The sequence below is a fragment of the Dermochelys coriacea genome, chromosome 10 (genome assembly GCF_009764565.3).
Source record: "Dermochelys coriacea isolate rDerCor1 chromosome 10, rDerCor1.pri.v4, whole genome shotgun sequence".
Lineage (NCBI taxonomy): Eukaryota > Metazoa > Chordata > Testudines > Dermochelyidae > Dermochelys > Dermochelys coriacea.
The window spans coordinates 8553389-8580511 of NC_050077.1; the positions used below are offsets into that span (position 1 = coordinate 8553389).

The window sequence follows — 27123 nt, forward strand, 5'->3', positions numbered from 1 at the left end:
CCCACTATGCCCAGCGCCCCCCCCAGGCCCACCCACAAATGCCCAGCGCCCTGCACACCACCACCCAGGCCCAGCACCCCATTGCCCCTCAGCCCCACCACAACTGCCCAGCACCCCCCACAGAACCCCCACTCCCTAGTGCCCCAACACACACAGATCCTCGCTGCCCACTCACAGCCCAGCACCCCCCCCCAGACTCCCCACAGACCCACTCCCCCCCGACCGCACACACCGACCCTGCTGGGAGGAGACTGTGTCTGCCAGGCTGAGCCAGCAGCGCAGCCAGGGCTGGTCCCAGGGCAGGAAATCGCTCTGGCGCCTTGGGAGTGGCGAGATCAGCCAGGCCAGGACCTGCCCCGGCCGGGGTTCCTCAAGATGCATTTGCCTGGAGGGGCCCAGCCAAGCCCCCCTGACATCCCTCCCCCACCTGGCCAAGACTGGCCAGGCTTCTGCACCAGTCCCAGGTGGCTCAGCTCTGGGGAGACATGGGGGCCCCCAGGGGTGGTGTGAAGCAGAGACTGCCCGGAACTGGAGGTGTACTGGGGTCCGGCCAGGGAGCAGAGAGGAGCCCTTGGTCGGCCAGCAGGCAGGCCGACAGGAGCAAGTGGTGGGGGGGGCCAGCAGGATCTCGGGGCGCAGTGCAAGTGGAGCAGGCCAGGGCCCCTTCTGAGCATGGGCCAGGCTCCATGGAGCCATTATAAACCCGGCACTGCAGAGCGACTGTGGTTTACCACGTGTCATTTGCCAGTTTAGAAAGTTTTAACCATCCAGTTAGAGAGTAACAACAATACCATGCGATCTGAGTGACCAATCACACGCCATGAATAGCTGAAGCAAAGAGCTTACAAACAACAGATAGATGGAAAATTCTTGGCTATTTAGGAACACAGGACTGGAGTCACCGAGTCCAGTCTCCTGCTATCACAGGCAATCCAGACTTCTTAACCCATTCATAAACTTATCAAGCTCCATCTTAAAACTAGTTAGGTTCCCGGCCCCCACCACTCCTGCTGCAAGGCTGTTCTAGAACCTCACTCTGATGGTTAGAAAATTTCTTCTAATTTCCAGCCTAAATGTATTCATAGCCAGTTTAATTGTTCTCAGTCGACTTTGTCCTTTAACTCAAATAGCTCTTCTCCCTCCCTGGTGTTTACCCACTGGTGTTTTGACAGACAGCAATCCTATCTCTGCTCAGGCTGCATTTTGCTAGTTAAATAAGCCAACCTTTTCCAGTTTCTCACCAAACCTTTACACTTGAAGAAGTCAGACTTGGAAAATGGACTGAAAGGCAACTAAGTTTATATTGAATCCTGGGCCTGATCCTCCACTGCCCAGCATCTTCTGAAGTGCAAAGTGGCAATAAGACCCTACGAAAACAGAGTAGTAGCCTTGCACACTCGTTCTGTATTGGTGGAATGACCCACATGGAGAATCAGGCCCATTGTTCACAGTAAAGACTTCAACAGGATCTACCTGCAAAACAGGGATGGAAATTATACACAATTCTCCCACACTGGAGGAAACAAACAGTCCTGTATTTGGAGCTGCCCTGTGATAATTTATGAACACTGGGATGTTTACTGTAGGATGAGATTGGTTTAGTTTAATACGGGGCTATCAGGAAAAGCAAACAGGAAAGAAAAGAATGTCTTGAGAAATGCGTCCCCCAGCCAGCCCATCCACAGTGCCTGTAGAGGCAGCAGTGGCCGGAGCCCCGGGCCCTTTTAAATCACAGCCCTGGGGCAGCCGCTCCTCCCCCCCCCCGCCCTGTCAGCAGCCAGTGCCGGGGGCAAAGGGCCAATGACATTAAAGTGGTCCTTTGCCATGGCAGTGCTTTAACGTCAGCTGAGTACGGGCTGGTACCTGCTGCCCCTTTTTACTGGTATGCTGTACTGGCCTATACCAGCTGACTTTCACCCCTGCTTTTGGGTCAGGACCCCCAATTTAAGAAACGCTGGTCTCCCCCGTGAAATCTGTATAGCATAGGGTAAAAGCACACAAAAACACCAGATTTCACAGGGGAGACCAGATTTCACAGTCCATGATGTGTTTTTCGTGGCTGTGAATTTGGTAGGGCCCTAATTAAAGCAGTCACCAGTAGCCAGTAATTTAAAGCCTATAATTAAAGGCAGTTTGTTATAAGTGCTCTGTTCACATGCTCCTAACTTTCCACCACACTCATCTTCGGGGTTGAAAATTTCCATGGTCTCTGGCTGATTTTTTGGAGAGTTTAAGCAAAATCCTTTCAGCTATTTTTACTGATCTGTGGCAGAGTGGGGGGAAAAAGTTACATTTCTCATTCTATAAAAACGTATTATGTATTTGTGCATGTATGCTCGCACGCACAGAGTACTGCAGCAAAAGAGGTCTTAAAATATGAAACCATGGCCTAGACAGCATCTTTATTGAATATTTGTATTTGTTATCACAGTAGCAACTGGACACTCCAGCCAAGACTGGTGCCCCATTTTGCCAGGTGCTGTTCACACATTTAACAAGAGACAGTCTTACCCTTGAAGGATTTCCAATCTGAATACACAGAGAAATAACCTATTATCCCCATTTTAAAGATGGGGAACTGAGGCCCCGATTAGCAAACCATCCTTATTCATCCAAGCCTGCGAACACATGTTTAACCTTAAGCACATGGGTGAATCAGACCATAAAGGATTTGCAGAGCCAGCAATTGAACCAAGATGCCCAAGTTTCAGTCCAGCTCCTTAATTGCAAGGCCATCTTTCTTCTCAGGAAGTGTTAGGGCTTTTACTCACACTTTTTAAATTAATGTTTCATCTGTTTTCTGGCTCGTTGAAAATTATGCCCCAAGTATGTAGTAGAAAATGGAGTTGTTTACTGGCGCTCAGGTAAACATAGGCGTACACTGCATGTGCCCACGGCCAGTTCAGTGTGCACAGGCACTGATCCTGCATGGAAGGTCCATGAAGAGCCCCACTGAAGTCCATAGGGGGTGCAGGCATCCACCCTGGCATGCAGTTGCTTTATCGTTTAAAGCAATTTACAAACTGGGGAAAGTCACAGGAATTTGGTCCCTCCAACAGCAGAACAACTTTGGAGCAAGGGCCTTACAAGCTTCACTGGCAAGATTCGGAAGCTTTGGTACCTGAATAACTGGATTGCTCTCGTTTTTCCTTTTCTTGCTTTAGCATCCTTTTTAAAAAGGGAGCAAATTAAATATGAAAGACTGTGTGAGGGATGCACAATTAAGTGTTACCTAAAATCAGGAAATTAAGAAATTAAGGTTCCAAGAGCAAGGTCACAAGTGACCCACAAAGGAAATAGTTGAATAGTTGTGTTTTGTTTCATTTTGAAGTGTTGGATAAAGGATACCTGGATGTTTTTTTTTTGTCAGAGTAAAAGCTTTTGTCATGCTTTTTCCTCCCCTTCATATGATCAATTTAGAATTTTCCAAAGTAGATACAATATTATGCTGATTGAAGAGCTAACAAAATTACTGTGGAAAAAAAAAGTATGTGAACATGTAATTAAAGACTGTATCATAATGCATTTGCAGAACAGAAGGGGGCTGAATTAAAGTTGCACAGAATTATTCTGGCTTTGCCCAACTTCTGAGTGCATGACTTTGCAACCTTAATGTTCTTTTACCTGTTTCTGTGTGTGTGTAATTTCCTAGGGCAAAAACACAAACTGAAAATACACATTGCTTCATGCAGCATCATATTGACAGCCACATGGATCATCAGCAGGTTTGCAATCTTTAGCTCCACTGCACAGACCTCTACTACTTGAGCTAATGGAGTCACTTATAGCAGTAGTATGTTGTCATCCTCTACGTGGATCAGCACTAGAAGGGAATGAGACAAACTCTACACACTTTGCCCCATGGGTTTCACAGGTATTTGCTGACAGCAGAGGAATGGTGAGACTCTGCAATCCTGAGCTCCATTCCAGCCTCTGGAAGTGGGCACAGACTCTTTTTTCTCCCACTGCCCCCAAAGCTTCATCCTTTCTACCCACCTCCTCCATCTTGTACCTGGCCCAGTCATGTCTCTTCCAAGCCCTGGCTCCTCATCCCAGTCCTGGCCTCCTTGCCCAGACATTTTTAGTCTCCCCCTCCAAGTCCCATTCTCTCCCCAACTTCCAGTCTTCTTGCCCATCCAGTCCCAATTCCTCCCTCCTGATCTGTCTGAGCCATCTCTCCCCTTCCAGTCATGGTTATATTCCCCTGCCTTCCCAGTTTCCTCCTCTCCACTTCCAATCTCAGTCTCCTCAAACCCCACCCCAGTGCAGGGCTTTTATCCCCTATGAATTTGAATCAGGCAGCTTCCTTCTCCATGCTGGCTGGGTGCCCGTGTGGGTGTAATTGAGAACACAGTGTGATGTCCTGGGTTTTGAACCCAAGGCTGGGAGTCCCCTGACAGCCACCACCACCACATCCTGGTCTCCACCCAATGTCTACTGAAACCTGGTGGGCTGAGAAGCTACTAGGACTATAGCCCCCGCCAAGGCATCACCCATGGGAGCTCTGACTGGAGGACTGCATGGCTCCATCGATTGGTTCAACTACACTATTTAAGCCAGGAGGAAGTTTGTCTGAACAACAAGGTGGTTTCCTGTTGTGGCTGTGTTGGATCCTGCTCGTTCCTGCCTCCTGCACCCAACCCCTGTTCCTGATTCCTGCTCTACTCCTGCTTTACCCCCTGTTCCCACCATGCTCCTGCTCCATGCTTGTTCCTTGCCTTTCCTCCTGCCCTTACGCCTCGCCTCCAATCCTCTGTGACCAGTCTTGGCTCCAATTCCGACTTTGACTTTGCCCTTGGCTCTGGCATTTGGCATCTGACCTCGGGTCTGAACTTCAGCTTCGATTTCTGGTTCTGACTCTGGCTTGACTCCTGGCTCTGGTGACTGGCAGTTGACTCTGGTGCTGACCCTTGGCTCTGTTCCCCAATCTGACACCTGCTTTGCCCACTAGACCTGACTCCTGCTCTGACCACTAGGCCAGACCCCCATAACACACAGGAAAGAGAGTGTGAGACTCTCTACTCTTATATATGGTTGCCAGCCCCATCCGTGCCCGCTGCAGCCCTGTGGAGAAGCATGCTCCGTTGTTCTGATAGGATGGCACACTAGGGACTATGTGAGGCTCGAGCACGCTCAGTGTGGACGGAATCTTCACGAACGTAGGCATTACTCTCCAACAAGGCTCTACTGGGACATGTGTAAATAGAAGTTTTTCAAAGGCTGATAACTTGGCCAGATTTGAGCAGATTTTCCTAGGGATGGCAAAAGGCACATGTCTGACACGAAGACCACCCTGCTACCAAATTTCAAGGCGCTTTTCAATGGCATGGAGACATTACAGCTTTTCAAAGCAAAGGTTGCCAGAATTCTTTTTAGATGGCAAAGCAACGCGTTTTCCCCTAGCCTCATTCTTGGAAAAGGCAGAGCCGTTTTGGCTGATTTTAATGTATTTATTTATTTAAATTCTTCCAGAGGCAAAAACCCAACATGGAAAGTTTCAGCCCAAATGGTTAAAGTTTGGCAAAGTTATAAGCAATTGACAACAGTCTTATAATGGGAAGTGTCAAGCAACCTTAACAATAGGCAGAACTACCAGCCCAGCTTGTAATTTCACATTTTCTTGAGTCAGCAGAAAAATCTCAAGCTCCATTAAAGTCAATGGAATTTAAACACATGCTTCAGGTCTTTGTTTAATCAAGGCCCAAACGCTTATGGTAGATTAATATGGTACTGCATAAGGCCCTGATCCAGCAATGGCTATGCCCAGCAGCTGTACGGTTTGTCCTTCACAGAGTCCCATTGAAATCAGCAGGACACATGCTTATGCCCCTTTGCAGCGTCACCACCTGTGTCGTTAAACATATAGCATAAAGATACCAAATTGGAGTGTACAATACAATCCCATTCACATAGCTGTTGAGGCCTTCTCTTTTATCATTCTTATCTTTTTGTGCGTGTGCCATTTCCACTTTGCAACCTTAACATTGCACTAACCCCGCTTCTTGCGCGTAGCACAAGGAGGTGGGGAGATGCATGAATTGGTTATTATTATTGCCATGTGTTCCCTGTGTGACTGAATCTGACACAGCCACAGGCCAGAACATGAACTGCATTTTTCAGATGGAAAGAAACATCGAAGAGATGATTTTTCCATATTCATTCCACCCACAGCAATAAGCACATGCATCTTGCCAGTCTGCCATTACCTATCTCCTCTCCCCAGTCTCTTGGGAGAGAGACTTACAGAGAGGTCTCAGTTGTTGAAATGAAAGCTTTACATAGAATGGAAATGCCAGTGACAACGCTGGGAAATGAGACAGGATTTTTCTTCAATTTATCTCCAATGCAGCATCTGGTTTTCAGTGAGGTTCCTGCCTTTTCTTCCCCCTTTTTTCTCCTCTCTCTTTCTCCCGCCGTTTTTTTAAACATACATGAGATTTCAGCTGCCTGGATGAGGCAGAGAGAGGTCAGGTGACTTTCCTGAAGTCACACAGCGACTCAGGGGCTCAGCCAGTATTAGAATCCAGGCACCTCCTTTGTTCCAGTCACGGCACTCCCAGACTGATGGTACCTGTGCCGGCCGCTGCAGGGCAGTGCTAGAGCTCCAGAGGCAGGAGAGGAATGGACAATCTCCTTTGCAAGAATTCAGAGGAGAGGGTGATAACAAGACACCCACACCTGGTCTTCACAACCCTCCCACCACTGTCAGAAGTAGCGGCACTGTACCCGTGCCGAGAGCAGCAGGAGGAGAGTTGCTGAAAAAGCCCCCATCCTGGACACTACAGAATGAAATGAAAAATGATTCTGAGAGGTTATGACAGAAGCCCCTTCCCGACTCCACGATGGAAAGAAAGGAGGCATTCATGAGGCACCAGCTGAAGCGACTGGACCCCAACACACCACGAAGTTCAGCCAGCCTGAATAACTGGCCATCTGCAAGGGGCTCTCTCACCAGCGATCCCATGTGTTAGTGAGCCCGAGAGTATCTGTCTTGGGGAGGATTTAATGCTGCACTTATGGTGTTTGATCAGAGCGTGCAAGGGTCTCTTCTCCACAAAGGAGCCTTGGACAGAGGATGGACCATCACATGGGCTGATTACGTGTGCTCTTCTGGTTGCAATGCAGATTACATAGCTGATGGAGTAGAGAATAAACCTTTCTACCCCAGTTTAGGGAAGGCACAAAGTGACGTGAACAGAGTATGTCCCTGGTTTCTGTTCTCTTCAGGAAGCGTGGAGATTAACTTGCATAAAACCCACGACTATTCAGGCTTCAGAGGAACCAATCTCCAGCCCCCTAGACCATGCAGATCTACAGCACAAGCCCCAACCCCTGTTGCTTGCCACCCACCACACCAACAGCTTATGATCAAAACAGGCCCTTATGCAGCAGTGAAAGCAAGGTGACGAACTTAGGGTTTAAACCAGCTCTCACAGACACTCCTAGAAAACTCCCAAAGTCTTCAGTGTAAGCTGGGGCAGCACCTAATGGGGCAGATCCCAGCAGACCCAGAGGAAAGTAGCTCCAGTTTGCACACGGATTGGGTGTTGCCAGGGTGCAACTGTAGCTCCTGTTCATTCAGTCTGGTGGGGTTGACAGGGGTATCAGAAGTGGGGAGAAGGTTGGCACCAGCTGCCAAAGGGTGGCAGCAACTTAGCTTCACTGCTGCTCAAAGTGCCAAGTCCACTAGACCCAATTCACCCCAGGAACCACTGGATGTAGCAGGTTCCGCAGGACACTGCGGCAGGATTTCAATGGACGGACTGCAGCAGGCAGTACCAGGGAAGACATTAACTGCCTTTCCCCCACAATCTGGGCATGGGAAAGGCCTCATCCTATGGAATAATGGGTCAGCTCATCAGAGGGCAGAGAATGCCACATCAGCAATCAGGAGACATCCTGCGGTGGGTGAGCATAAAGCCATGCAAGGTAGGCAGACGTTAGGCCGGATGAGTTTAGGGTTCCCTAGTGAGAAGTGGGTTCCAGACACTAGAAAGCATTAGACATCCCTTGCCAACCATCCTGAGAGACTTGCCCACGAACAAAACACCATCAGCATGTGACTGGCACGAGTGGGCTAACCTGAACTAAGCTCTGCCAGCCCTTTAGCCAGCAGGGCAATGCCTCCTGCTCTCACCCTCTGAACAATGAGGGCTGTTCTGGGCAGTATCAATACTAGGAAGCCTCCAAGCAGGGAAAACAATAGGACAGGCAGCGCCATGGTGGGGGATGGAGCAAAAGGCTGCTGTGGTCCAGGGAATACCAGGGATCGCCAGCCAGACAGCCCTGGAAGGCCAGTTATTGTCTCACCTGGGCTTTCCCTTCAATCCCAAGATTTTGCTTAACACTTTTGTACATTCAGGCGCTAAAACCCGGAAGAGATCAAATCGGGAATGCTAACTGATGAGGAAGTACATGGTGAGGGGGATGAGAGGAGGAAGAGGAGGAGGGAAGGGGAAGGGGAGAGAGACACACAGACAGCAGGAGACCAATATCTCTGCACCTTTGTTACTTTGCATTTATTCAAACACTCTGAATTCACAGTCCCTTTCCAGGCCAAATTCAGGAGACAGTCTAAGATGATATGAACAGCACCTTCTTCCACCCCTTCAGCTTGCATGTCACACGAGCAGAGATTCCCTGACAGTGTTCCCAACCTCTTCTGTACTGAGACACTCCCCATTTCCTGCCATCCAGGAATATGGGAAGGGCAAAGAGGTCATGAACCCTCCCTGCCCCCTCAAGTCACAACTGGCAGGTTGAGAACCTGTGCCTTAGACAAACACACATCACTTCCGAGTTTGGCTCACAGTGCCTGACAGAGGCTGACCTAGTGTAACTCACGAAGTGCACTGCCACAAGGAAGGTGTGTATCAAGATCAGCAGCTATGGGCAGGTGTGAGAAGGTGCAGGTCATGTTATCCACATGCTGAGGGGATCAGCCTGTCAGGGACAACATGAAGGTCTTTGTAACCCACCTCTAGAATCTATCTGCCAACCCCCAGTCACTATAGTACCTGAGCATCTCACAGTTTTCAGTGTATTTAGCCTCACAACACCCCTATGAGGCAGAGTAGAGCTATTATCCCCATTGTACTGATAGGGAAACTGAGGCACGGGGAGATGATGTGACTGTCCCAAGATTCACACAGGAAGCCTTTGGTGAAGCAGGGAATTCCAAGTCCCAGGCTAGTGCCCTAACCAGCAGGCCTTCCTACTCCCAGTGGAGTTTCTGCCAGCTCCTTCATATTCTGCACAGAAACATCACTCGAATAATGATTTATCACCGTGGGGATCTCTTCTTCATCCAGCCCCAAGGACTCTACTTAAGGCCTTCTGCCCCCCTACACAGGACTAGCCAGAAAGTTGTCCTTACCGCTGAGGTGTTTTATAAGTTGCATGACTGAAAAAAATGAATAGGAACTTCACTAACGCCACAACACCCCATGAAGAGCCTCCTGATGTCAAGGTGGGTGGGTGGGGATGGGGAAGAGAAATCAGAAAAAGGCAAGATCCCCCAAGACTGCAAAGAACATAGAATGGCAGCCAGGGAAGTTACAATTCTGCTTTAACAGGGAATTCACAAACCAATCAGGGAGACAGAGGCTTTGCCGGGTTCCAGCATCCATCCCCTCCTTTAGCCCAGGAAGGCAGCTCCAGCTGTTACAGCTTTATTGCCGGGGAACTTGGCTGTCTGCAAACCCAGGAGGGGAGTCCAGCTGGAATGCATGGGACACCTCCGAGCCTGCCCCATAGCCCGGGGTCTTGAGATACTTTGGCACAACAGGCCTGTTGAACTCAGTCAGGAATGAAAGGCTGCCACTGTACACGCACTATAAATAGCTACCACAGTGCTATATATCCTACAATGTATATAATAAATATCCCTACAGTGCGCGTTCCTGCAGAGAACTGGACCTGGGAGAGGAGCTAATTTAGGAGGAAGACCAGAGATGAAATGTTAGATTTAAAGGTTACCGGGAACATCCCCTTAACCCCCTAGGTAGGTTTGGGAGGGTAAAGGTCCAGTAAAGGTCACACCATCGGTAAAGGTCGATTTCACCGTACACACACAAACTGACCATCAAATATTTTCAGTGATGAAAACTGAGATCTACAGATTGGCAAAGGAAGAAAAATGGTGCTTGAGAATTTAGAGTCAAAATCCCAGCGAGTTAGACTGGGTTCTGAATTTGGCTTGTTACAAAAAGGACTAGCAAATGAATGGTAAAAACAAGTCTGACCCATGCCACTCCCACCAAATGCGTCCTTCAAAGCTGCTCACCTCTTCTCTCCCTCACCCAGTGGTGGCTCCTAACCCAGCAAGCCTTAGGAGCGGCTCATATACACAGGTCTGCAGCCTCCTGCTGCCCCAGCCTTCTCCTCTGCTCCCATGGCACTTAGCTGAGCCAGGACAGCATGTGCGGCCCAGCCTGATGGGGCCCAAAAATGAGCATCCCCAGACTCTGTCCTGAGCAGGTGGGAGGAGCAAAAGGAGGAAGAGATCTGAACACTTGCGAACAGAAGAGAGAAACATTCTGCCTCCCTCACTCAGTTGTGTGGGCAATGAGGAGAGGGAAGGGTGACTGTACAGGGCAGGGCAGTTGAGGGGCACAGGAAAGATGCATCAATTCATAGCAAGATGGGCTGCAAGAACAACTTGAGAACAACTGCCTTAATAGCTTTTGCATTAGCTTACAGGGTCACTGGGCGCCCACTATCTAACTCACCCCAGTATGGAAGATACAAACAGTCTATAAAGACCAACCACCAGCATGTGCTGCTCCCATCCAGGGCCCTTTCTGAGCTAATGGGGCAAAGCACAGACATTTCTAGCCAGAGTCTGGATTCTCTTTCTTGATTCTTTCTTGTTTTCCATCTCCCAGGGCTCCAAATTTCCCTCCCCATCCAGCCCAAACAGCCACATCCCAAAAAGATGAAGTTATATGGCCAAAAGCTTCCCAGAGCCCTCTCACCTCCAGTCAGACTCCTGTGATTCATAGTCCAGGATTCCCCTGCAGCAGTGACCCTGGCTGAGTAAGAGACTGATGACTTTTCATTGCCATGTTGTAAAGCTTTTCCTGTGAGAAACTGAATGGCTTGAAACCCATTGACTTTGGGAATGAGGAAGGTAGCCATTCAATTAACTGCCCAGAGATCAGCTTTGGAAGTTGTGGCAGAAAAGTAAGTTGCCCTAGTGGGCTTTTTAGGATGCAGGCGTGGTGGTTGACTGAGTTTGCATTGGGTAATGAAATATCTCTATGTTTTACATGCAAGACATAGCCTCAGCATCTGGTCCCTCCCTGTTGCTATTGCTTGACAGAGGCACAGTCTATCAGGAACAATTTACAAAGGATTCCCACTAGTGCTAATGCTGCTTTAACATTAATGTTGAATCAGTGCATTCCTGGCACTGGCAGGAATTTTTTATCTAAGACCAAGACCTTTAAACTCCCCAGTGAAACTTATCAGGCAAGTTTCCCGAGCACACATTCCAGTCAGTTTTGAATGGTTCCAGAAACTAGCCTATGGCAGAGATGATAAATTGGAAATTAACCAAGCAGAGTGGGCAGGAAGAGGTGCAACATCAGCAGGTACATTAGGCAGGATGACCATGTCAGGGATATAAACCCTCTTGCATCAGGGCACAAACAAACGGCTAGCTGATGGGGTGAGGAGGCAATTCCACCGCTATGGGGATCCTGGCTCCTTCATCTGAAGCATGTCTCATTTCAAGACAAACTAGGAGCACAGGGGCACAATCTCTAGGCAAAGAGGTGTGTTCTCACCACGTTAGCATCTCCTTGTCCCAAAAGAAGTCACCCTGTCAAAGCAGTCCCTGCAGGATGGAGGAAAGCTAAGAGACTGGGCCACCTTCACCACTCCGTCATGCTCCTGGCCTTGCTGCAATGTAGAGGGAGGGTGGAGTCAAATGGGGGAGAAGCAATCTCCAGAGCTAATGAATCTTGAACTTGAGTCAGGCAAGCTGAACGCACCTCACCTTTGCAATCAGTCATCAGTAATATTCAGTTACAGCCAGGTAAACCAACACTTTCCAAACAAGACAATCAAGGGCTTTGGCCTCCCATCACAAAACCCAGATTCTAGCAACGTTATCTTCTCAGCCATCCCCACAAGCTGTGGTCAGGCACTTAGTGAGTTGAGAGATCAGCTTCTTCCATGAGCTGAACTGTTACAGAAGGGACAAGAGGCGGGGCAGAAGAGAGGGAGAACATGTATCTCAGAAATCTGATGAGCAGGTTCGTGACAAACTGCCATTCACTGACTAGCTATCAGATCAAAAGGTTCTGTTCTTTTATCAACTCCGTTTTTTCAGTATGAAGAAAGCGTATTTAGCAGATCTAGTCTTTGCATCAGGACAGTTTTCTCTTGCATTGCTGTCTTGTGCAAGTATCCTGGGAGTTTATTGCTTTGTCAGGTACCCCCAGAAAGAATTTCACTGCATGAGAAGAAATACATGCATATATTTCTCTGAATGAGAGGTTTTCCCCTTCAGACACAAATAGCAACCCTTCCATTCAGAATAACCTCCACTGTATATGGAGAATACCCACACAAGAAAGAAAAACAAGTAAGATCCCTCGGAGATAACACAGTGCGTTTGTGCGCTCTGCAGCAGTTTGCACCTAAACACGGAACGGCTGCTGAATTCTACACGTGGGTAGAGCAATATGAAATGGACAGGTCTAGAACACAGAAAACAAAGAGCCATCATGATTTCACAGGTAAAGACACTCACCAGGATTTCAAAAGCTCTGTTCCTTTCATGGCACTGGTTTAAGTGAATTACACTGTGCAATAGGGGTGAATGACTCAGATAAGATAAAAAAGAAAAGGAGTACTTGTGGCACCTTAGAGACTAACAAATTTATTAGAGCATAAGCTTTCGTGAGCTACAGCTCACTTCATCGGATGCATCCGATGAAGTGAGCTGTAGCTCACGAAAGCTTATGCTCTAATAAATTTGTTAGTCTCTAAGGTGCCACAAGTACTCCTTTTCTTTTTGCGAATACAGACTAACACGGCTGCTACTCTGAAACCTGTCAGATAAGATAGAATCAGAACTTAGAATCAGAACTCTTGAACTTTCACTAAGAAATTAAATGGAACCTGAATCTTTGGTTAAATTAACTAACTCTGCTGAGTCACCACAATGTCATTTTCACATACCTCTCCTGCCTCTGAATGGGCTCTGCTAGCACTGTAGGAGACTGGGGATCAGTTACAAACTCTTGGGTTGAGTGTGCTGCAAACAAATGTGACTGAAAAATGAAGTATGAGTCTATTTGGTGCCATCCCAGCTCACAGTTAAGTTTCCCCCTTGGCCAGCTGAGAGGTTGAATCCTTGACTTCTCTATCTGCGCAAGGTCCACTTTGATCCTCTCTTACACATATATGCCAAAGCAGGAATCTCTCTCTCTCCACAATATGGAAAAGTAACGATCACCCGGAATGGGTAAGGTCAGAACAAGGTGCCTAAGCTTGCTACCAAGACAATTCAAGCATTTATTTTCATCGCCTGAAATGGTGGCAGATGCACAGGGGGACAGAGGAGTTCAGAGGGGACTCGAAGGCCATGCTTACATGATGGGTACTTTGCCAGGACAGCTACGCTCCACATCAGCCCTGAGAGAGCGGAATTAGGCCAGGCAGGCCCAATCACAACTATGCGACAAACAAGGAAGATTTAGGCAGTGTGGAGAGCTTTGATTAGAAAGAAGCTCAGCTGTGAGGGAATAGGCAGGGGATTCTATAAAGCCTGGAGGCCAGCAATAGTGTAGGTGGCAGCAAGGAGGAAGCCTGCAGTCTCTCTCCCTGGAGTAAGGGGAGTATTAGACACAATAAATTGACTCCCCTGCTGGATTGATCGCTGCCCGCCAATCCAGCAGGTAGTGTAGACAAGCCCTAAACTCTCCAGGGGCAGGAATGGCATTTCTCTGCTTGTATAGCGCTCGACTCAATGGTGCCCCCACCCTGTCTGGTCCCGAGGCAGTACTGCAATAAACATGATCATGTGCAACTTGCAGACACTCCTTTCCTTTGCACATTACCTCCTGAATTTGGCCCTCTGAACATAAGGGAGTCTGAGTCAGTGCAACTAAGCAGCTGAGGGGTCAGAAGAGAGGAGTAAAGCAAGAAACGCAACTAAGAGGATGATGTAACGAGGTGTATAGCAGCCCTCCCACCCCCGGCTTTTTCTGGCTCCTTGTTATGTGAATCACGGATGTATCAGTAGGTCTAAGGGAGTCTGACCAAGTGAACTGGAATCTAAGGCTTTGTCTACACTGCGGGTGTTGCTCCTTTACACACCTCCTCTGAATTTAGTTCCTTGTCTTACAAAACGAAACAAATCGAGCCCAGCCCGTCAGGAAATGCTCTGTGTTTTCAGTAGATCTAATACAGACTAAGCACTCTAGCGAGCTGATTGCAGAGGTGCTCAACGGCTGCAGTCCTCACTGAGTCATGGGTGCTCGGCCCCTCTTAAAATCAGGCTGTAAGTGCATTCAGCACATGTGACTTTTTTTTTTTTATTATTATTATACAAGAGTTTCATTGAGTCAAACATTATATGGTCACTTAGCAGCTAACCTTTCCTCACAAAGAGGAGAACACACGGCATCTGTTCTGGGTCTTAAGATCACAAGCCCATCCAGCTCCAACTTCCCTTAATGATAAGGCCTTGTGTAAATCGTGGGTTATTAAAATAAAGTCATCAGGGCAGCCTCATGGGTAAGTGTTGGCATTTCACGGGAGATGCACAGCCACCAAGTCCCCCCGCCCCACAAACTGCTGTGACTTTTCCGACAGCGGATAGATGGAAGCAGGCGTCCCAGCTTCCTCCTCCTGGCTGAGGCCCCAGCTGCTCATGGGGGTTAGTGGGCTGGTCCTGTCCCAGAGACGGGTGGATAGGTGACAGGCCGGTCCCACGGTCCCAGCCCAGGGAGTAGAGTGTATGTGGTATGATAGGTAGAGGGTGTCTTACACACGGCACTGTCCGTGTGGCCCAGCTCTAGCCCAGGCTACTGGTGCTGCTTCCTGTCTGGCCAGCACGGGATGGGGGGCAGCACTGACAACACACAGAATTTAGGAGCCCAAGACCACCCTGCAGCAGCTTCCAGCAGGCCTAGGGGAAGACATCGCAGGAGCTGAGATTAGCATCTGCCACTTGGAGCACAAGGATCTGGGCGAGACCAGGATCCAACCCCCCACACCCTGCTGGGGAGGGTCCCTTTCGCATACACACCCTGATCCACCCACCCAGGGAGGGCCCCCTTCACACACCCGCTCATGCTCCAAGCGGCTGCTGTGGGGTGGGCCAGGCTGGGGCTCCGAATTGCCTCACCTTGTCAGTGCCGGCCCTGTCTCCCCGCTGGCTAGCCAGACAGGAAGCAGCTGGTGCCAGGTGGTTAGAATCCCCTTCCCCTGCGACCAGCGGCCATATTAGCCCAGGGCTGTGATTTTCCCAACAGCAGGGAGGGGGAAGTGGACATTCCCACTTCTGCCTTCACGCTGTAGGAAAAAGAAATCACGATATTGGGCTAACTTCACTGTTTCCGGGCAGTCCGTAAAATTGGGATTTACTCAGAGCTGACAGACAGCTGGCCAAAATGGATTTTGTGTGTAACAAAAGAGCGCTGTCTCACCAGCTCCTCACCCTCTCCACTTTCAAACAGCTCTCAGGCTTTAGGGTGTTAGTCGCTACTACTGCTTGAGACTTTCGTGAGGAGCATGAGGCCATGAAAGAAGGATGGTCCAATAGGGAGGGTGCTAGCCTGGGACTCAGAAGACCAGGGGTCATTTCCCTGCTCTGCTACAGGCTTCTTGCGTGACCTCAGGCAAGTCATTTAGCCTCACTGTGTAAGTTCCCTGTCTGTGCAATGAGAACACTAATACTTCCTTCCCTCCCAGGGGTGCTAGGGGATATGTTAAAGATGTGGGAGATGTCCAGACACTAGATAGATGAGACTGAAGGCAGGTGTTCTCTGCTGCTTGCCTCCCATTTGCTTCTGCATGTTCCAGTCCACAACAGAGCATTCTATGCACCCAATGTAATGAAGGGTAGGGCTGACATGAGCTGCTGCCTTTGGGCCAAATTTTGATCTCAGTTACACTGACGTAAATCCAGACAATCTGACTCCTACTTCGGTAAACTGGCACAGTTCCTTAAAAATAGGTAGACGCCACTCCCAGGGAATGGTTTTATTTTCTCCTCACTAGATCATTCCCCAGCTCTCAGCTCAGAGAGGAAATGCAGATGAGATACTATTCCTAAACTTTGTTGGCTGGGGAGTTCAAAGAGGATCATTAAAGCTGTTAGAGGAAGTTACTGCAGAAGAGAAAGGCAGAATTAAGAGGCACAAGTTGCTCTGAGAAGCTACTGCATCTGTCTGATCCCGGGAGCACTCTATCAAGAGCAAGACCAGATTTCTTAGCAATGTTACTACGGGGAAAACAAACAGACCACAGCATACAGTGTTAAGCAGAGACAATGCAACTGCCACTGAAAGGGACTTGCTTAGAAAACAGAGGGGCTCACTTTTTTTTTTTTTTTTTTTTTTATAAAAAAAACAGTTTCCTGTTGAGAATTTACCTCACGATTAAGTATTTGGAGAGGACGGCTGTGGTATGTTACAGGAGCTCAGTCAGCTTAAAAAGAAAATCATATTGCAAACAGTTTTCTTCGCCTGTGTTTCTAACACAACCTTAGCTGATTAAAAATCCTGTTAGCTCAATGAAACTCAGTGAAGTCTGTTTACAGCCAATTTCACTTTTAGGTCCCTTCAGCATTTGGGAGGCAAAGAAGGAATGGGAATGCTTTAAAATGAAACAGCTGCTTTTATTCAGAATTTTATAAGCCATATATGGCAAAGAATTTTTTTTGGAGAAACGTGGGGAAGCTAAGGGTTCCCCCGTAAGATGATTAATATGCCTCATGTGAGAGACGAGAATTTCATCATCAGCTTACGCACAGGGAGCAGATGGAAACAATGATGAACCATGAACAGCTATAGATACTGACATGTTCTTAACCTACATATTGTTGCTTCTGTATTTCAAGCACAGCAGTAGCATTAGGTGCTTTTGAACTAGCAATGACTCCTGAAGTCCATAAATGGTATGTGAGGGGATCAGGGAATTGTTGGTATGCCTGCATCATGTTGCATATGACAAGAGCATTGTGATCTGAGTACCCCTTCGAACTCACAGGAGATCCATCGATGTTTGCAGGTTTTACTGTGTTAGGGAGAATTCAAACAAGGGCATTAAAGTGCCGCTGAGAGTAAGCACAGCAGAAATGGGACAGATGGAAGGTCTCTCACTGCTAGGGATTTATTGGAAACAAGCATCAAGCCACATTCTCCTAATAAGAGACATTTATCTTGTGGCTGCATTCTAGGTTTTGATTTTATAAACCAATGGCTAATAATGACGTGAAAATAAAAATAGATTGATTGACATTGGAGCAGTAAATATGGAGCATATTTGAATGGTTAGGACAAGTTTGTGGTTTTATTCCCAGCTCAGCCACTAATTCATTATATGACCTTGAGTGAGTCACCTAATTTCTCTGTACTTCCATTTCCCCATCTGTAGAATGGATCCAATACTACTAAATTTCTATGCAGTGTTTTGAGCTGTGCAGATGAATGGTGGCATAGAAGTACTTAACAGTAATATGGGTAGCTCACCATACCATTGCTGAGATGTTGCATTTGGAATCATGGAGGACCAAGTTTTCAAAAGAATCCGAGCCAGAGTCTCACATGCCCCATACCCAGCTGCAACCACTGAAGCACTGACAGCCAGCACACCCACCTCTTGAAAATCTGACCATTGGGGCCTAATCCATCTCCCACTGAAGTGATTCTCATTGACCTCACAGGAGTTAAATCAGTCCCTTACTGAAGTGACTCATTTTGTGTCAGACTGAAATTAGCTTATCCACATTACATTTTTGAATAGGTGGTTTTCTGTTTGTTTGAAGTGTATTCTCCACCAGCCCCTTTTCCAGCTGCTGAGAATCACTTGCCAACAACCTGACTGCCAGAGATTTTAATCTGGAGTACTCTGATGAGAAATTAAATCCCTAATAATCTGCTACCCATAGCCTTCCCCTCACTTTTTGCTTGTTCAAACAAGTTTTAAATAATGGCACCAATTTATGATTCTGCATACAGATTTCAAGTTGGAACCCATCACAATGGATTTATTTTGATCTCTTGCAATGCCAAGAGATTGCTTGGCTTGATCAGTTTCTCTGTCTCCCCATACTCAGCTTGCAACGTTTAGCGTCCGGTCCTGCTCACCCATTGCTGAGCCTGAAGACGGCACTTGTAATTAGTGGTTTAAAAAACAAACAAAAGGACAAACTAGAATAAAATGTAGGACTATTCTTGTTATTTTATTGAGAATGCCTCCTACTGCACATATAATTTCTGAACTATCCATCAACATTTTTAAGCAATCTACCCTGCAATTTCTGTAGAGCCAGAAGACAGGCTATTTTGCTCAACTAAACAAAAAAAAACAAAACAAAAACAAAACAGCCTTTGGGATCTTTGTACATTTGGAACTAACCATTAAAACTGGCTGAGAACAATTTTTACCTGACAACAGGAGATATTGTTGGGTTCTTATTTCTCATTCTTATAGCTAATCAAATGCAGCAAGAGGGATAGCTACTAGGGTCCCCATTAGAACCAGATTGTTGTGGCATTACTAACTATAACAGGCTCTGCTCTTGCAAACATGCCCATAAGTAGTTCTACTGATTTCAATAGGATTTCTCTTGTGCTAAATGGTCACAGCTTGAGCCTAAAACAGGACAGATTCAGCCCCTCCCCTGGCCTCGTGCCAAGAGCTCTCTGTACTTTTAGGATTGGGGTCTTGGAAAGGACTTCAAATTTATTTAGCCACATCAAGCTTTAATGTCTATTATCTGAATGTTATAGGCCAGCTTGTAGCCTCTGAGGTCCTAATCCTGCAAATACTTACACATGTGCTTAACTTGACTACCGCAAGTAGTCCCGCTCAATCAATGAAACTGCTCACAGCAACCAAGTTAAGTATATGCATAAGTGTTTACAAAATTAAGGCCTAACAGTTTTCTTCCTCCCCCTACAACTCTACACTCCAAGGCAGAAATTACTTCTTTTTTTAAATCTGCAACCTGGCTTCTTACCACTTTCATTATGTGCAATTCACTGAGAGCATACCAAAGCCAGAGAAGTCACACTCTAAGAAGTTCCTATCTGGATTTAAAGTGTTGTTTTGTAAGCACCTATCAAAATTATCTCCCCGTCCTGAAAACGGCATGCTGTGGATAATCTTTCACATCCCAGAGTAATTTACAGAAAGTCTGTTATTTCCACTCTGTGCCTTCCCATCACCAATCTAAAAAACAAAAGGAATTTAACCAACAACCTGCTATCTGCTCCTGTTGGTTTTGAGCACAAGATCCAGGGCTAGTTAGATATGTCAGTGAGGGGAGTTTAAATTTTTTAAAAAAATGTGATTAGTCAGTATATAGGGAGGGCTTGGTGATCAAGGCAGTTAACAGAAAAGGGAAGAAGTGGGTAGTATCAACCTTAGTGGCCTATTTATAAATAGAGACAAAGTGGTGAGATATTATCTTTTATTGGATCAACTTCTGTCGGTGGAAGAGACAAGCTTTGGAGATTCACAGAGTTCTTGTTCAGGCCAGACAAGGTAACCAGCCCTGCACAGCTAAAAATGTTTATAAATAGATCTTAAGGGACAGGTGTTCCTCTACCAACCTGAGGGGAACAGATACAGCAGCAGTTTACCAGAAAGTTAACAAAGACAGGCTAGAGGAATGGAAGGTTACTGAGAGAAGAGCTTGCAGGGGAACAGATTGAGGCATGTTCCTTGTATCTTTACCTCCTCTATAGCTCTTTGCGATTCAGTGGCTCTTTGTTGACACCAAAACTAATCTGTTGCATAACCACCCTCGATGTTGCTGTAAAATAATTTAGGAAAAGGAAGGAGAGAGAATTCCCTAGCTGTGAGAGGAAAGCCAGTCCCTGATTTAGCTAGAGGGCACTCTTCTCGTTACCAGCCTCTTTGCTTTACTTGCAAACAAAAGATAGAAAACCGGTGGGGTGGGGGGTGAGGGTGGAGGACAGCGAGAGAAAGGGAAGAAAGAAAAGTGAGATCCCAGGGTCAGCCGGAACCTTACCATTCAGCCGCACTGTGAATTGTCTCCTCTTGCGATCGTGCTCCACCTGGATGGGGCAGTTCTGCTCCAGGATATTGAGCTGAGCGGCATGTGCCATGTTGCTGGGTGGGCTGTTTCTTGGAATTGGGGTAGGTGGTGGTGGTTGGTTTTTTTTGTTGTTTTTTTTGTTAAACGGGGACAGAGAGCTGTCGTTATTTCTTCTAGGGCTGGACTCGCTCCTTCTCTCCCTGGTCAGCCGGGGGAAGGGACAGGACGAGGACCGGCGGGGAGAGGGACATGGTGAGCGCCTGCTGAAACTGACACACGGCAACACGAAGGGGGGAGAAGGAAAAAAAAAAAAAAAAAAAGCCAGGAAATCAGCTGTGAACTCACGTGCTGACCTCACAGCCAATGCCCGAGCCGCCTTTTTGTTTTGATACATTCCATTCGACTCTTAAAGGAACACGGCACCTTGAAACCCACCCCCATTCCCGCACCTTCTCCCCCCCCCCCATATATAGAAGTGAAGGGGAAAGAAGCATGCTGCCTTAAGCGTGGGGGGTAATTTTATGATTCATTCCTCCCTACCCCAAGTGATTCATTCCCTCCTCCGAAAGTATTATAGAGCCTGCTGGTTGCCCTCAGGGGGCAGCTGAACTCACCTGGCATCCCAGGCTTCCCTGCTCTGTGACACAATGGAAACTCAAAATCATTTCCTTCCTTTCTTTCCGTGCGCTTACCTACACGGGGAAATGTTCCGGCACAGCTATGCCAGTACAATTACACCCCTCCCGTTATAGCCGGGTAAAGCCCCGTGTGGACATTCTTCTTAGGGAATGGAAGTGCCTTTTTCTGATTTTTAACACACGTTTGAAAGCAGTTGAGGGAATGCACCTGTTTCCGAGGAACACATTTTCCTCGGTGGGTCGGGAAAGCATGATGAGTGATGCCACAGGGCTCACTTTAATTAACAAGGTAAGTGCCGCTGTTTTGCAAAACCAGAGCGAGAAACAAAAAACAAAGCTCCTGCACTGAGGACAAAGTTCCTGTGCAATTTGTCTTCAGAGTTGAACAGGCTCACAAATATTAAAAGAAAGCATGTTCTTTGTCTTGGCCACCTTACAGGATACAATCCGTGTTTAAGATTAAAAAATAATTAACCTGTACCGTCAGTGATTTGTACTGTGGTTTCAAATCATGCGCTATCTGAAGGATAAAGGGCCTGATTATCCACTCACTTACAGCCAGTTGCTTCTCCTTGGCCCTGGAACAAGAGCTGCTGCCACCCTTCCCTTCCATACTATGCTGGGTAGGCTGTCACAAGAGGCAACAAAACCATCTTCCCCAGCTTTTTGCCAGCAGTGAGTTCCCCTGCAGGAGGGGAATTCTTCATTGGTTCTCTCCAGCTGCTTTCACTCCACTTTGTGCTGTGTTCATAGTGAAAAGTGAATTTAGCAGACCAGACAATCCAGGTTCTTTATTTAGGCCATGATCCTGCAGGGAACTCCATGTTGGAAACCTCTGTGTCCATGCAGCAGGTGCACCTTATTGGTGCAGGGATTTGTCAGTGCATATCTCATTACAAAAAGAAAAGGAGTACTTGTGGCACCTTAGAGACTAACAAATTTATTAGAGCATAAGCTTTCGTGAGCTACAGCTCACTTCATCGGATGCATCCGATGAGGTGAGCTGTAGCTCACGAAAGCTTATGCTCAAATAAATTTGTTAGTCTCTAAGGTGCCACAAGTACTCCTTTTCTTTTTGTGAATACAGACTAACACGGCTGCTACTCTGAAACCTATCTCATTACAGTATCCCAGGCTTGAGAGAATCTCAACCAGATGTTCCTCCTCTATGCCCCGGTCTCCATTGGACACTGGATTAGACTCCATTTGATGCTGCATAAATCTAATCTAAGATGCTCAGATGGGGGCTATGTAAGTACCTAGGTAGAGAACTAATACAAGTTCCCAGTATACATTTATCTGATAGTTTTCACACAATGCATAGTTAGACTGTGGAACTCATTGCTAAGGAAGTTGTGCAAGCCAAGAATTTAGCAAGATTCAAACAGGAACTAGACTTTTATATGGATATCAAGAATACCCAGAGTTATCCTCAGACTTCAGGTCTTAGTCCAAGTTTTAGCTGCTAAAAATCAAGATGAGACCTAATGTGGGGGGCACATTATCCCATATCTAGTGCTGGCCACTATCAAACTGAATACTGTACCAGATGTCCACAGATCTGATCCTGTAGGTATGGGCATTCCCATATTCCCATTTTTAATCTCTACCAGTGAGTGTGATACATTTGTGTGAAACTGCTTTGGATGAACTTAATAAAATACAATTTAAAAGATTATTGGAGAAGACTACATTATTGTTATTCTGTATCAAATGGTAGAAACTGGGAATAATAATATTTAATAATTAGTAATACTTTGACCATCTATAGTGCCTTTAAACCAAAGATCTCAAGGAGATTAACAAACTTGAATTAATTAACTTCATCAAGTTTTTGTCCAAGGTCACACCCCACATAAGTGAGGCTGGATGGTCCAGTGGTTTGCATGTTAACTTCAGGCTTGGTAGACCTGGATTCAATTACTTTCTCTGACACAGACCTTTTGTGTCACCTTAGGTATGACACTAAGTCCCTGTGTCTCTTTCCTCCCTCAGAGGTGTTGTGAGGAGATATACAATAAAGATTATGAGGAGTTCAGACACTACAGTAATGGATGCTATATATGTACCTTAATAGAGCTAAGCTTAATAGTCTTGACTAGTAGCCGACTGCTATAACTAATAGACAGTGCTGTCATCTGTGTAGCTCCAGATGGTCCTGTGAAAGATTTACCAAGAATCATGTGAATTAAATGAAAGGGAGAATTTGATTTAATGTGGACAAAACCAAGTTCCACACACCTGGATTCTTTCAGCAGCCCCCTGAAAATATGTTGCAATATTAGATGCTATGGGTTTATCTTCATGTTGCATGAGGATTATACCCTTGCTAGGACTTCAGAACAGATACTCAAGTGCCAAAGCAGCATCTCTCCCAGCTGAACTAAGGAGAATTCCCAAGTGCTTTTGGTAATTAATATCTTCTATCAGGTTTCCAGCCACTGAGAGGCAAGACTGTTGCATGTCATCGTCTGAGATCATGGAGTGTTTAGCTGGATGATCCACCACCTAATCACACACTGATCTCTCCATCCCAGAGCCTGCAAATCCACACACTGATCCACAGCATGTAATAAAACTTTAGAAATGTGTGGTGGCCTTTTAGGAATGTTAAAAATCCATCTCCATATGGAAAATGAGAAGAACATTTGAGCTCTGTTGGGAATTTTGTCTGTATCTCTGCCTGGTTGCCTCTGCCACAGGCCAGCAATTAGAGCTACCTCTGACCTTCCAGATACACTTATTCAGCAAAGCAATAGCTGCAGCCTATGACAATCGGCTCGGACAGACAGAAGGAGTCACAGGCCGCAGAGAAGGTAAAGGTGCTCAAAATGGGACCTCATCCTGGGAAGACAATGGGAGTTCTGCCATTGACTTCAAAGATCCCCAGCATCAATCCCAGAATGCCTGCCTGTTATTCTGTGTCATCAGGATTAAGGCCACGAAATTATTGCTGGATATTTCTCTTTATTACACTCAAGGATGTTTTGTATGTTCTTATACTCTCCCTAGCAATGACGTTACCATATCTAATTTTGATGATAAAATATTGCATTGATACTTCTGCAGCACCTTTCTCATCTGAGGATCACAAAACACTTTAGGAACATCAGTTTAATTAAGCTACATAGCAATGTGGGACTTAGATGAGAAATACAGAGGGATTGTTTCATTCAGCCCTTTCAGGGAAACCACCACTGGTGTGGAAACCAGCACATGTTTAACAATGCAGAGTAACGCTGCACAGTGGTTAGGAAGAGGAAACGAAGAACAACACTTAGAATCATAGAATCATAGAATATCAGGGTTGGAAGGGACCCCAGAAGGTCATCTAGTCCAACCCCCTGCTCAAAGCAGGACCAAGTCCCAGTTAAATCATCCCAGCCAGGGCTTTGTCAAGCCTGACCTTAAAAACCTCTAAGGAAGGAGATTCTACCACCTCCCTAGGTAACGCATTCCAGTGTTTCACCACCCTCTTAGTGAAAAAGTTTTTCCTAATATCCAATCTAAACCTCCCCCATTGCAACTTGAGACCATTACTCCTCGTTCTGTCATCTGCTACCATTGAGAACAGTCTAGAGCCATCCTCTTTGAAACCCCCTTTCAGGTAGTTGAAAGCAGCTATCAAATCCCCCCTCATTCTTCTCTTCTGCAGACTAAACAATCCCAGCTCCCTCAGCCTCTCCTCATAAGTCATGTGCTCTAGACCCCTAATCATTTTTGTTGCCCTTCGTTGTACTCTTTCCAATTTATCCACATCCTTCCTGTAGTGTGGGGCCCAAAACTGGACACAGTACTCCAGATGAGGCCTCACCAGTGTCGAATAGAGGGGAACGATCACGTCCCTCGATCTGCTCGCTATGCCCCTACTTATACAACCCAAAATGCCATTGGCCTTCTTGGCAACAAGGGCACACTGCTGACTCATATCCAGCTTCTCGTCCACTGTCACCCCTAGGTCCTTTTCCGCAGAACTGCTGCCGAGCCATTCGGTCCCTAGTCTGTAGCGGTGCATTGGATTCTTCCATCCTAAGTGCAGGACCCTGCATTTATCCTTATTGAACCTCATTAGATTTCTTTTGGCCCAATCCTCCAATTTGTCTAGGTCCTTCTGTATCCTATCCCTCCCCTCCAGCGTATCTACCACTCCTCCCAGTTTAGTATCATCCGCAAATTTGCTGAGAGTGCAATCCACACCATCCTCCAGATCATTTATGAAGATATTGAACAAAACGGGCCCCAGGACCGACCCCTGGGGCACTCCACTTGACACCGGCTGCCAACTAGACATGGAGCCATTGATCACTACCCGTTGAGCCCGACAATCTAGCCAGCTTTCTACCCACCTTATAGTGCATTCATCCAGCCCATACTTCCTTAACTTGCTGACAAGAATGCTGTGGGAGACCGTGTCAAAAGCTTTGCTAAAGTCAAGAAACAATACATCCACTGCTTTCCCTTCATCCACAGAACCAGTAATCTCATCATAAAAGGCGATTAGATTAGTCAGGCATGACCTTCCCTTGGTGAATCCATGCTGACTGTTCCTGATCACTTTCCTCTCCTCTAAGTGCTTCAGGATTGATTCTTTGAGGACCTGCTCCATGATTTTTCCAGGGACTGAGGTGAGGCTGACCGGCCTGTAGTTCCCAGGATCCTCCTTCTTCCCTTTTTTAAAGATGGGCACTACATTAGCCTTTTTCCAGTCATCCGGGACTTCCCCCGTTCGCCACGAGTTTTCAAAGATAATGGCCAAGGGCTCTGCAATCACAGCTGCCAATTCCTTCAGCACTCTCGGATGCAATTCGTCCGGCCCCATGGACTTGTGCACGTCCAGCTTTTCTAAATAGTCCCTAACCACCTCTATCTCTACAGAGGGCTGGCCATCTCTTCCCATTTTGTGTTGCCCAGCACAGCAGTCTGGGAGCTGACCTTGTTAGTGAAAACAGAGGCAAAAAAAGCATTGAGTACATTAGCTTTTTCCACATCCTCTGTCACTAGCTTGCCTCCCTCATTCAGTAAGGGGCCCACACTTTCCTTGGCTTTCTTCTTGTTGCCAACATACCTGAAGAAACCCTTCTTGTTACTCTTGACATCTCTTGCTAGCTGCAGCTCCAGGTGCGATTTGGCCCTCCTGATATCTTTCCTACATGCCCGAGCAATATTTTTATACTCTTCCCTGGTCATATGTCCAACCTTCCACTTCTTGTAAGCTTCTTTTTTATGTTTAAGATCCGCTAGGATTTCACCATTAAACTTAATTTGATTTAAACTGAAAGGGAAATTCAAGAAGGCTAAATATAATTACTGGTGATGGAATTTGCCAAGATATGAAGGTTAACACCTCTGCACTTGCAAAAAGTCCCAGAGGCTCCTTAAGACCACGAATGGTCAAGACCTCACAGAATTTATTTTTAATTGGAAAAGCAGCACCTCCAGGAGCAGAATTACTGGTTCAATATTGATGCAGAGGGAAAAGTGCCACCTACTATGTCACCAGCACCACTTCCTGCAGTATTTCAGCGTAGCAGCCATACTTAGGAGGTTTTTTTCCATTCAAATACTGATCAAGCCCCGTCCTGTTCAGATTTGGGATTACAGGAGAAGGTGGTGTGGCTGCCAGTCTCGAGTTAAGACTTTATTACTGATTCATAGACTCATATGTTTTAAAGCAGAAGAAATTATTATGATCAACTAGTTGATCTCTTGCAGACACAGGCCAAAGAACTGCATCTAGTAATTCATGTGTTAAGCCTTATAACTTGTAGTTGAACAAGAGCAGATATCTAGTCCTGATTTAAAGATTTTAAAGATGCAGAATCCACCGTCTTCCTTGGGAAGTTGTTCCCCAGGATTAATCACCCTCACTATTAACATGTGTTTTATTTCCAATCTGAATATTTTTAGCTTCAGCTTCCAACCACTGGATCTTGTTCTGTCTTCTCTGCTAGATTAAAGACTCCTCTAGTACCAGATATTGTCTCCCTCTGTAGGTACTTGTAGACTGCCATCAAATCACCTCTTAACCTTCTTTTTGATAAACTGAATAGATCCAGCTCCTTAAATGTCTCACTATAAATCAAGTTTTCCAGTCCTTTAAACATGCTTGTAGTTGCACTCTGAACCATCTTCCATTTTTCAAAATCCTTTTACAAGTGTGGACATCAGAATTGGACATAGTATTCCAGTGCTGATCTCACTAATGCCAAATACAGAGGCCATATCACCTCCCTACTC

General features: G+C 46.5%; 1 protein-coding gene across 5 annotated transcripts in view; it reads right to left on the minus strand.

The window, feature by feature from the left end:
• NATD1 (N-acetyltransferase domain containing 1) overlaps positions 1-21033 on the minus strand; it is a 35700-nt gene extending 14667 nt beyond the window's left edge. The window contains exons 1-2 of one of the 5 annotated variants that reach the window (XM_038420782.1): positions 20863-21033; positions 20222-20517 (exon numbers count right to left, since the gene is read on the minus strand). In XM_038420782.1, the coding sequence (XP_038276710.1) occupies positions 20222-20318 (97 nt within the window). In that variant the 5' untranslated portion in view covers positions 20319-20517; positions 20863-21033. Of the gene's footprint in view, positions 1-1424; positions 1474-20221; positions 20684-20862 lie in introns of those variants that run through there. The other 4 variants (XM_043493722.1, XM_043493723.1, XR_006274715.1 and 1 more) reach the window with 4 other exon arrangements.
• Between the last annotated feature and the right edge of the window lie 6090 nt (positions 21034-27123).